Raw genomic sequence first — 13,146 nt, 5'->3', positions numbered from 1 at the left:
TATTCTTTTGTAATTATTGAAATTTTAGAGATATGGAAAAAAAATTACAACAATACAAAAACAAATGTTTAATAAAAAACTTTTTAATTAAATAACAATTAAAAATTTTTTTAACATATTTTTTTATAATAGAAATTAAAAAGAAATTAAAAATATTTAAAATACTATATAATTAAGTAACTAAATTATTATTAAACATCAATTCTTACAAATAAAAAGTGTTTGTCCGTTACAATCCTCATTGTTTAATTTGGTTAATTAGGTAGACAAAAAATGACAATTTATTCTCTAAGAGGGGGTTTTTTTTTTGTATCATGTCGCCGATAGGCTTATTGACTTATTACAGAGATTATTGAAAACATTTTAACCAAGCGTAAAAAATATCACCGAAATAAATTTAATATTTTTAATATATTTATTATAACATTAATAACATTAAATCCATTAGTCTATGACATACATGCTGATTGTCCATCTTTTTAAGGTATCCTCCAATCAATAGTCCACTACAAATTACAACTTTTTTATTTTAAATTAAGAAAAAGTATTCATTCAAAAATCTTTACTCTTTTAGTTTTCTGGTGATATTTTTTCTACATTTTATATTTGCACATCATAAACAATCAACAATATACCACCATAATTACATTTAAATTATTTATTCTCTAACAAAACAATTTTTTTTGTTACTTAGTTAAGCATTCTAGTACCGTTTAAAATGGAATTTATTAATAACTCAATTAAATAAAAATTAATTGTAGTTATAAAATGCTATGTATTGATAATGAAATATTTATAAAAAAAAAATATTTAAATAATACGAAAAAAAATTATTTTTCATATTTATGTCTTTATACAATAAATAAAAAATTTTTCAAAAATTTTATTACGTATTATTGAAAATTATCTTAAATAAATTTAAATTATAAACGACATAAAATCACTTTTAATTTTTTTTCATTGATAATTTTTAATAACGGCGCGAATCTAATATTACGGGGTAGCACAAGCTCTTGAAATCTTATTGCTTCACTTAATAATTTCCTAATTTATTCAGCCTACATGGGTATTATTTGATTTTTTAAAGACTCTGATTACTCTCAAACACTCATTCATAATGGACAAAAATAATAATAATTGTAACAGCGCAGTCACGTAAACAGTCAAGCCAGTTACACACCTTCTTCTTATCATTATCATAAACTATGCGTGCAAGATTTTACGTACGCTATCATTAGCAAAGATCAATTAGTAAAATAGTAATAATTTACAATAAACTGTATTTGATTCTATAACAACAACCATTTCAGGATTTACCAACTTATCAACTGTCTAACGATCTAATAATGTATACCATCAATCTTATAATTTTTTATTTATTTATAATTTATTTCATTTTCAAGTCAATAAATATTTTAATATTCAATATAAAAATACTACTATTACTCAAATAAAATGTTTTCGACATTTCGGAATTAAATATTAAAATATTTATTTCTTCATGCATTTATATTTTAGGAGTAGTCTATATTTCAATTATTTTCTATTTTTGCTACGCCCTCTCTGAAAGTTAAAAAAAAAAAAAATTTTTTTTTTTTAATCCTAAAAATTTGATCATTTTTTTTATTTTTTTATTTCACACGTTTAGATAATAATTTTCCGATATAAATACAGAGATATTGTTAGAGCGTAACATAAGACCAAAAAATTATTGAAACAAGGACCACCCTAATATATACATGAACTTTCTCGACAATCTTGAGAAAGTTTATCGCATCAAAGATTCAGAGACAGATTATTATGCACGCTCACTAATTTCGAATCTAATTTTCATTGCGGACTTATATTTTAATAAATCTTTTTAGAATTCTTTCTAATTATAATAATTCAAAAGGAATACAAGGTTTCCCACGATGCTATATAAATACTGGTTTCTGATGTTCCTTTGGCAGTTATTTCGTTTTTTTTTCTACAGTTGTCTAATATTTTCGTCTTACAGATGAAAAATTTCATACTTTTTTTCTTAAAAGTAACTGCTTTCGGTCTTCGATAATCTATTATATTCAACATGGTAAATAATTTTTTTGTTCTTTTATTTTATATTATATATTTTTTTTAAATCTACTGTTTTGAGCTCATACTCTTTTTTTTTACGATCGTTAATTTTTCATCAATTGGGCATAGGATTCCCAGTACAAATATCTGGAGGTAAGGCTAGCGTGTGCAAAGGCGATAAACAATTGCCAAAATAATTTTTTTTGTCTTTTTACTTTATGTAATAGAGTAAAAAATGCACACATAGATCTTGTAATTACGTTAATGAATCTGGTGATTGATTGAGCTGATAATATCTTATTCCATTGATCTGTAAATATATTAAGAGTGTTTTACTTAGTTGATTACAAAAATGCTTTTAAAATAAAATTTTAAATTAAAGATAAAGTAATAAGATCCCATTTTTATATTGTAATAAAATTGAAAAAAAAATTATATTTTAAAAACAAAGTAATCAATATTTATTTATTTCATACTCTAACAAAGAAATGCAATTAATTTTAAAGTTGTGTAATATGTAATAATACTCGAGACGTTATTATTGGAACGGAAATATAAAAAATATGATAACATAGAAAATAATTGCTCACATGTTACTCCGCACTGCTATCTCACTATTCGAATAATTAAAATAACGAGGAAAATTTTGTCTCTGGTGTATTTATATAATGAAATTTTTTTTAGTTCATAATTTAGTATTATTGGAAAGGTGTTGACCTGAATTTGTTCTTTTTTATGGTTTAATATTTTTTTAACCAATAGACAATTGATCATTTAAATAACTAAAAGAATAAAGAATGTTTTATGGGATATATTTTTATTGAGGAAAAAAAAAAAAAAAAAAAAAAAAAAAAAAATTTAGTAGTAAAATTTTGTATTAGAAGAAAGGCTTTGACACTAATTTTTTGATTTCTCAAAATATTATATATATTTTTTGGTGATGGTAAATTTTTTATGTTAAGTTTTTGAAGTAGTTTTAAATAGTTTGTTGATTTTATGAATTTATTCCATCATATTTGTCTGTTATATTATTGATAAGTGATCCTACCATAGCAATATTATTTTCATAATTTTTTTTTCAGAAGTACATAAACTCTTTATATTTTGATAGCAGGTTGCTAGTTCTTATTACTTATATTATTGTAAATTTTTTTGGAGTAGACTGATTATTAAACCAATAAAATGTTTTTTATAGAATTAAATTATGGTTACGATTTCCTCATATATCACTTTAATATTGATAAGTTCAATTAAAGAAAAATACTACAGTTTTCAAGAAAATTGACAATTACGTAAAAGTCACAGTATATAATTCATAAACATTTAGTTGATTTGTATGATCAATTACTTTTCAAATTAATATTACAATTGTTTTTGTTATAATTAAATTTAATTAATCTATTTCAATATTAACTATTTTAATGACCATGAATACTGATGTAAAATTAATTTATAAAATGTATAAGTAATAATATGTTTTTATGAAATGCCTATATATTGATTCAGATTAATTTTTCACATAATTATTAAATGATTAAAATCAATTTATTTAAATATATTCATGATCTCGGAAAGTTGGAATAATTTCTGTTTATTTGTTATTTACGATCTGTATAATATTTTCTATTTGTGTATGTTACACTAATACTCTAGTTTCTGATAATTTTTTCAAATGAGTAATTTATTTCTTCATTATTTTATAATATGAAACATATAAAAATTAATATTTACCGTCATATCGTATTCCGTAATGTAAGCTGGTATTTCCAATTGATCTGGAGACATTACCTCGTACAGATATTCAACACCAGGTAAGTTATGAACTTTTTGTTTTATTGCTGGTGCCATAAATGTAGTAAACCACCAAGTCATCATCTATTAAAATAAAATAAAATATACAAATGAAATAATGATGATAATTTCAAAGTTATTATTAACAATTAATTATAAACATTGTAAGTTATTAATTACTCTAGCGTAAATATGATAACTAAATTTATTTTCTCAACGAATTTATTATAAAAAAATATCGTGTTAAAAGAGTGATGGAAATCACTTAGAACACAAAACATTACATCCGTGTAAGGTCGAGTAGATAATGCAATAACAAGTTTATCAATCGTGAGAAATCTCAACGCTTGGTACATTTATTTCCGTTATTTTTATTGAAACCAAAGATAGATTTGATTTTTTTTTCTAATACATAAATAATGTACAAACCTTGGTCCAAAAAGTTGGATGAATGATGTAGAAATGCTTTAGGTTTTTTTTGTATCTGAAATATGGAAGAAAAAAAAAAAAAATTGGTTAAATATTTAATTAAATACAATTTTAATTCCCGTTATATGAAAATTTTAATTGAGTTTCAATCGTCTGATTTAGTTTATTTGCAAAATTTGAAAAAAGAATTTTATTACTAACGATTATGAAGTGAATGAACATTTTTATTTTATGTTAATGATTAGTGTTAAATTGACAGATATTATTAATACCATAGTGCTTGAAATTTTTATGTAGCTTCATATATCAATGGGTTAACAACAATTATAAATAATGTATTTTTTTTTTACAAATATACTCTGAATTTTAAATATAAAATACTTGAAATTGAAGACTTATCATTATAACTCAATTCAAAGTGAATAATGAGCTAGTTGTAAATTTTAATGATATATAATCTTACAGTGATTAAAAAATTTAATTTAAATTGAGCTTACTTGTAAGGAAGCACGTCGTATACTTCACGTAGCCATCGAAAACTGGGGTAATTGTTATTGGTGGTAAGTGTATGAAAGTAGGCTATGACGTAGTCACCTTTGACAATGGGATCTAGTAGTTGAATCAGATATAGTAAGGCCTAAAAAAAAAAAAAAAAAAAAAAAAAAAAAAAAAAAAAAACAATCAAATTTATTGATGAGCAAAAACTATATCATAGTATTGAAAGAAATACGTATACGAAAATTTACTAAATTTAATTTTGTTTAACTTAAAAATGTCGAAAAAATATATTAATAAATTCTTATTTTGCATTTTTTAAGAAACCATCTAATTACTAAGTACACTCATAATTCAATTCTCGTACATTTAATGTCTGCAAACAAAATGATTGTTAAAATAAATAAATAAATTATAATTAAGAAGTAATATTCATCTAGTCAAAGAATAATTAAAATATTTCTTCTCATTTATCTTGACATAAATTTTTTATGTAGATTGTACAGAAGTGAATCTCTATTTTTTTCCTTTTTTTAAAAAAGCTTTTGTTTAATTGAAGCTTTCTTCTTTTGTTTTTCAGAGAATTGAATATGGTTTCTCAATTAAAGAGCCATTGTCAACAATTCTTTATTGAAATGCATATAAATATACTAACAAACATGTCATTTAAATCTCATTATTTTAAGCAAACAACCGATAAAAAAAACTCCATTTAATTATTACAAATGTCTATTTAATTGTTTATGCGTCATAAAGTAAAAAGAAAAATGTATCTATTCATTTTATATGCCATAAATTAACGAAGATGAGTTACGGATAAAAAGCGCTTTCATTCTATCAAGCCGTGCTATTTTATCACGGATATTTATGTTGCATTACATAAAATATTTAACGGCTCCTTTTAAAAATCAAATTTGTTGACTAACTAAATAAAGTAGTCAATAAATGATTACTTCAAAGACTGGGCATACTGGCAATTTTTTTCTATTTTTATATCATCGGAAAATCAAAATATCGATTGACTATTTGTGACGTCATATCGGTTATTTGACGTCACATTGGTAATAACTCAGTATAATAGTAGCTTTTTGATGTTGATAGTAACGCGTGGTCACATATACGCTAATATACTAGATGTTAGTTCATAAATTATGATATTTTCATATCAATTATTTCAGTATAAATAATAATCAATAAATTATAGCAATATTTTTACCTTATCTAGATTTATTTTAGTTGCTGGAAACCATTTACCAACAAAAACGACAACTGGCCTTCCTTGTCGATCAACACCACTTTGATAAAGGCACCCAATTCCTGAAACTTCAGTTAGATCTTCCATTTTGGCTCGTCTTAGTAATCTTTCATACCTGAAATTATTACAGTATTTTAAATAACAATAACAATAATAACAACGTACTTTTTTAAGAATAAATTATTTTAATGATTATGATATTTATTGATAAGGTTACGTAATATTTTATAATATAATTTATAATATATCTCTATTAATTTATTACTGTTTATTGACTAAGTTATATCTAACTGATTGTATAAAACTAAAAATTATCCAGAGTTATTGTTATAGAAAATGATTTGTAAATATAAGTAATGTCTATGTATGAGATTTTATTATTATATTCAAAATATAAAAATTGCTATTTTTGTACAAAATAAAAAAAAACTTTGAAACGATAAATTCAAGTCAAATAAAAAAAAAATAAATTCTTTTTCATAGTTATAATTGTAACAATAAATAATCAATATCGATTGATAGAAATTAAAATATTTTATCATTTTCTTATGCAAATTTAGTTGCAATGAATAATAACAAATACATATGAGTAATTGTTGTTATTAAATTAATAAATCCAATTAAATAAAAAATATAGAATATACGTATTAGAGAAAATCAGTGACTCAGTTTATTATTGAACGAACTAAATGTTAAAGGGTAGGGGATTAGATAGAGGCCGATACTCGGATTTTTCGGGTCAAGTATACGACTCGAGACGTAAACGTAATATCTGTTCTTCCTTTTTTCTTTAGCTCCATTCTACAGACAACTATCAATTAGCATTTGTTATCATATAACATACAAGGTTAATAAACTTTCGATAATAGTACATGAATTACTGTATCATCTATTAAAATTAACTATAAATAAATAAAATACCCACCGATCTTCATCGTCATCCTCATCTAATCTTACATCTGTCATGTCAATCATCACCATTATTTTGATATGACTTTACTCGTTTAAATTTATTATAAAGTAAGTTATTTTTATAAATTTTTTTTTAAAATAACTGAGTATCTAATCTAATAATCAATAAAATTTATAAAAGTTCTGACACAATATCACTCAGTAAAAAATATATCACAAAAAATCCTATTAATTCAAATATTTTAGGTGTAAATTTAAATACAAATGTTAATTTTTACAAGATTATTTAATATAAAATTACTAAAATACGAATTTTATAAAATAGAGCCGATAAAATGAATAAAAAAAAGGATGATTGCGATAGAAGGTGACAAGCTGGAGAGTTGCGATTTATAGATCAAGACGTAGTACAAATGCTGATTCAAAATACGAGCACCGAGTCAAGTGTAATTAATTACCGCGTACAACATGATTAGTATGCAGAAAAAAAGATCACGAGTTGTTGCTTCAACAACTTATATTGAATCAACGAGAAACAATAATGTCGTCGTCGTTTCGGCAAGTAAAGAAAAAGTACTTTGTATTGCAAGTCTTTAAAGCGCTTGCGTTCATCAGACCAATCGACTAGGCACTCTCCCGTCGACGTTATTTACGTCATCCGACATATTTTTTTACAATATTATCATTTACAGTGATTCAAATTTCATTTGAATTTTAAAATTTACAATTAAACATTATTCATATTTTAATTTATCGATACTATTCTTCTTATATTGCCAATTCTGTACAAAAACTATAGAAGATTTTTCAAAAACTTATCTTTACAATTTTTGTTTATTAATTTCAATGTAAAAAAACAAAAATAAAATAAAACGGAAATTAGTCAACACCAATAATATGATTATTAAATTAAAATAATTATTCATAGAATTTAAAACTAAATTTGATATCTGAAGTCACTATATCCGGCCAGCGTAAAGTATTAAATAGGCAATGCTCTACTTGCTTCAATTAAATTTAACACTATAAATAATTTCAAAAGTACTAAAAGTCTACAAACAAATCTATGCTTTTAAACTTGTTTTACACAGTAACATCCATTCTAAGGCATTGTTTTGTTTAATGTTTAAAATACAATACTTGCAAGTACCACTGTTGTTTAAAGTTTTATAATTTGCCCAGATGGTATTCAAATTATGTTACCAGGTCATGGATTATCATTTTTTTTTAATATATATAATTAAATAACAGTATTTATCTCATTATTACAAGTACTCTTAACTAAGTAAACAAACTGTCGAACAGATTTTAATTACAGCAGAAAGTAAAACAACAAATAATTACTGAAAATTATTAAGTTGTTTGTAAAATTTATTATACTTTAAAAATTCAATTTTTGTAATTATCCGTATCGGGTAACTAAATTTTTAAATGATCATTGAATTTTACACAACACTTATCAATCATTTTGATTTAAAAAAAAAAAAAAAAAAAAAAAAAAAAACTGTATTATCGATACTATTTTTAAAGTAAATATAGCTAATATATTTTTGTAAATAATCTTATAGATTTCTTCTTTATTGGCCGACATTTTATGACGTAATATGTTGATGCTCAAAATTGAATTACTTGTTAGACATTTCATAATTCTTTAATCTTAAAAAAATTTGTAATTCGGTATTTATACTCAAAATAGAAGATATTATTTTAACGTTTTGTTTCTCAAAAATAATTATCTAGTTATAGTACTTCTAAAAATATGCACGAAAAATTGAAAATATTTTAAAAGCATAATTCTAAATTCTGTTCAGTAAATATTTAATTTTTTCATTTGAAAATATTTTTGTAAATTTCTAGTGATTAATAATTTCTTACGATAACAAAATTTTTTAAATAAATAACTTTATAGATAAGGTATCATAAGATTTACCGAAATAAGCAAGCAGCTGAATAGACAAATATTTATTCGTACCTTTCTTTTTGCTGCATCTGCTTGATCATGATATCAGCAATAGGATCAGTAAGTGGCCGTTCTCCAAGCAGCCTTTGTCTATCTAAGTCTCCTTGCATCTGGGTAAATGCATGCTCACCAAGATTCAATGAGGTATCGAGCTGACTTGACAATTCAATCGTTTCATCGCCTTAAATCAATAAAAATACATTTAATAATATTCAATTTTTAACTTCAATATAAAAATATAAATGTATTATAAATAGTATTACTGTGGAGTGTATGCTGAGGATTATCTATAATACGAATTTGTCGATCAGGCAAAAGTGGTTCACCATCAGGACCTCCGATATCACTTGGTAATTGCCAACATGCGTTTTCTTGTTCTTCGTAATTTCGTGGAAAGTAAAGTGGCAGAAGAATTTGATAAATTCCCAGATCACAGGGCTCAAGAACGAGAACAATGCAAACAAATGAATCATTATACTGCTCTAGAAAACGGCGTATCGTGCGAAGTGCAACATGCGCTCCAGCATCTGGTGGATAATTACGATGAACTGAATTAATTACAGGTAATGCAACAGAACGCAATCCCATTTCTCTGGCTTTTTGCAACACATTCCTGATAAAAAAAATTATTAAGTTATATTTTTATTTTTCTAAAATTAATATCCAAGCTTTATTTAGTAAAAAATATTTGTGACATACCTATAACAACAATGTAAAGTATTTTGAGCTGCTGTTTGATATTTGACATTGTAAATTGGCCCGACTGTATGAATAATAAAACGAGCAGGTAAATTATGGGCTTGAGTTACTCGAACTTCGCCTGTTTTACATTCTGTAAAGATTAAAAATTTTGTTTTACTGCAAAAAAATTAAAATATTGAATAAATTATATCGTACAAACTATTAAATAATTATATAGTAAAATTCAAAAAATTTTAAATGACTTCATTTTCAGTTAATTCTATTTTTTTAATGATAATTTTGATTGCCTTATGAATTTACTTCTATACGAAAATTTTTGCAAAAATGAATTTTTCATTTAATAATTAAAAAAAATGAGAATCAATTTAGCAGATATTTAATCATTTTTAGGATTTTTTTAACAAATAAAATATAGCAAAAAAAATGAGAACAAAAAATTGACATGTAGAAATTAAAAAAAATTATAAATGCAATTTTTTTTAAATAATTTTAATTGTTAAAAAAAAAAATTAAAAAATTAACAACTGACAGCTAACTTTAGTGTCATTTAAAAAAATTATTAGCCTAATTAATTAAGAAATTAGCAATTAGTTACTATAAATATTTTTTCTCGATTATTTTTAAAACCAGTCTCAAAATATTCGTTTATTACACTATGAAAGTCAAAGATTAATTTCAAGGTAATTTAATTATATTAAAAACTATTGGAAAAATAAAAATAGAATAAATGAAGTTATAAGTCTCTTCAATTTTACTAATTGATAAAACTGTCAATGCTATTTATAAAATTGAAAGTATATATTAATATTCCCATTTAAAATACTTTTTGCACCAAACTGCCGATGTTAACAGAATAATTAGTAATAAAAAAAAAAAAAAAAACGTGTCAAAGAGATGAAACATATTTTTCCCAATTTTCAATTAACCTAAAATAAATATTAGTGCAATAATACCTTTGATGTCATTGTCAATTTCGATATTAAGCGCTGGACCAGCTCGGGAAAATATTTTTTGGCACGTAGGACTATTGTCATTCATAGTTTCATTGGTAGGATTTACCACCGCATCAACTTGTAGCACCGATATGTCTCCAGTCCTATTAAAAATGAATGTACAAATTATAAGAAACATATAATTTGAATTACATGTATTGATAGGAAAAAAGTATAACAAAAAAAAAAAATAAATACCATAATGCAATCTTGCGATTAATTGAATTTTGAGACGGAAAAGGACAATCCGTAAAATGATTAGCTTCTCCTAATGAATTTGAGTAGTCTGTATAACGATGTTGAACTGGTACTTCGGCCCATCGTGTTAATGTACGTATCTCTACGGTTTCGGGGGCGATACCCAGGGGTTCCATCAGCCTCATCAAGCTTGAATTATATTAATACAAATAAATTTAATTATTACATACGGCTATCATTGTTCATCAATGACAGTTGTCACATAAAAAATGTAACTCAACAATTAATTTTTACTGTTATAGTAATCAAAATAAAAACGTCATAACAATAAAAAGTCCCAATCAGACATATAACTAATCAATTAAAATAATACATAGATGTTATATATATTTGTATATTTGTATATTTTATCGAATAAAAAATTTTCGCGCAAGTCTAACCTTACACCAACTGTCACGCGCCATTTTTACATCAGCTGTTCTTTGATTAAACGATCGTACGCGCGAAAATTAACAAAAAAAACTCGACAAAAAAATGTAAAACACTCTAAAATCATACAGATAATACTTAGAACTGAGACTACAATGCAAGTAAAGTAAAGTAATCATCGTACCAAGTAATTTGACAATGTACACCAAAGGGAAAAAATGAGTTATATTGAACAATGAATATAATCGACTTGCGGACACACCAAGACTCGTCACAAAAGCATTAGCTGTCGAATTTTCTTTGTTTACTTCAATAATTATTTTTTCACTTGCGCGCTTTGGCACAGATTTATAAAATATATCCTTCTTTTTTGTTTTCTTCTCTCTCTTTATCTTTGTATATATATACATATATTTTGGTCTAACTAGTACAATACTAACGTTCTTTTTTTTTTCTAATAACCAACCAGTTACCAATCTATTTCTAGGTCGACGTGCCGTCGACGTATTACACAAATGCGCTAACGCTGTTTCATCCTCGCTGTTCTACGGGTTTACTCCCACTCTATCATTGAACTTCCCCTTCCTAATTTGTTACTTTTACCTACCTTTGGTACCACTAATCCATCACGATTAACTGCGCGCGCAACTTTTTATGGCGCCAATCAAGTGCACTGAACTTTAAATATTTTTCAGCTCTCAAAATAGTAATTATTTATATATTTTTTTGACCTTCGATAACTTGTTTTTTACTCAATTTATCTTTTACACCTGTAATATTTTTTTTTCTTATCGATAATTTTATAGATACATTTTTTTTTACTGACTAATGAGTTAAAACGATGAAAATTAAGTTAGCCGACATCTAGAAATTTTTGTAATTTTTTTATTGATAAAATTATTGTAAAAAAATAAAAAAAAAATTTTTAAATCTATGAGTGCAATTTTTTAAAAACATTTTTAGCTCTAATTTAATATAAGAAAAATAATTAAAAAATTGACAACGTCGGCTAACTTTAGTGTCATGTTAAAAAGTTTATTATACTCAAAAATACTAAATATTAATAATATTTCATCCATTCATACTTGCAGAAATATAGTCTGAGAAGACGTAATAATCCGGAAACCTTTGTTTTTTTAATGCCTCTAGATTGAGTAATGTATTAAAAAGGTTTCACAATATAAATCTTGTGATGAGGGTCAAGAACTTTTTTTTTTCATCGTGTCAATTTAATTAATATAATATTACATATCCCCACCAAATAATAATAGTATAAAATAAGATACAAAAATTTTCTGCAGTAAGTTGCGTCAAAATATTAAAAAAAAAAAAAAAAATTAATAAGTCAGGGTCAAAGTAGTAATCTGGATTGTCCTGAAAATGTTAAAAATAAATCGTTGAGACATCGGTATCAAAATAGTCACAAAAGTATTGTTAGATATAACATATATGTATATATAAATATTAAAGTACAATAACGCTCACTGGTTTTATAGTCCTCTATCGATAGCCGATCGAACATCAATAAATATTGAAGTTTTAATGTATATAGATATTCTTGACTATCATGGTATTTTACTGAGGCTAATATAATGTAAAATTTACTAACAAACTTAGGTATCTATTGTACATTAGATTGTAAAGAAATAGTAACACTCCTCAGTACATTAATCTATACGTATCAGTGTATGGATGAGAAGATAATATGTTAGCTTCTACGAAATACGCGTCAAATAACAATTTGTATGCAGTATGAGTAAACGGATATGATAATACACTATAGTTATACGTAGATCGGAATTGCTTAATAATATTCTAAATACAAACAATACACAAATGGTAGGTAGTAGAAGAAGTAGGCTAGTCAAATTAAAAACACGGACTATAAAAAAGTGGGAATTAATTTTTCACCTGTCTATAGACATTTT

At 24.6% G+C, this 13,146-nt stretch overlaps 1 protein-coding gene across 3 annotated transcripts; it reads right to left on the bottom strand.

Annotated features, from left to right (window-relative positions):
• Positions 1 to 392: 392 nt before the first annotated feature.
• Gdap2 (ganglioside induced differentiation associated protein 2) lies at positions 393 to 11,749 on the bottom strand. Of its 3 annotated transcripts, none has more exons than XM_074249054.1 (11): positions 11,659 to 11,749; positions 10,790 to 10,978; positions 10,553 to 10,695; positions 9,597 to 9,729; positions 9,161 to 9,510; positions 8,910 to 9,078; positions 5,987 to 6,140; positions 4,773 to 4,912; positions 4,276 to 4,330; positions 3,787 to 3,930; positions 393 to 2,365 (listed from the first exon to the last, which is right to left on the bottom strand). In XM_074249054.1, exons 2-11 carry the CDS (start codon positions 10,972 to 10,974, stop codon positions 2,312 to 2,314), a joined length of 1,527 nt encoding a protein of 508 aa, XP_074105155.1. In that variant the 5' UTR covers positions 10,975 to 10,978; positions 11,659 to 11,749; the 3' UTR covers positions 393 to 2,311. The 3 variants fall into 3 exon arrangements, with proteins under 3 accessions (XP_074105155.1, XP_074105153.1, XP_074105154.1); XM_074249052.1 differs by having other exon boundaries at positions 11,403 to 11,736; XM_074249053.1 differs by having other exon boundaries at positions 11,481 to 11,736.
• Between the last annotated feature and the right edge of the window lie 1,397 nt (positions 11,750 to 13,146).

Source organism: Cotesia typhae, unplaced genomic scaffold (genome assembly GCF_013202065.1).
Source record: "Cotesia typhae breed Kobodo isofemale line unplaced genomic scaffold, CoteBio_Ctyphae contig_5, whole genome shotgun sequence".
Taxonomy (NCBI): Eukaryota; Metazoa; Arthropoda; class Insecta; order Hymenoptera; family Braconidae; genus Cotesia; species Cotesia typhae.
This window is presented reverse-complemented; position numbering and strand designations above follow the sequence as displayed.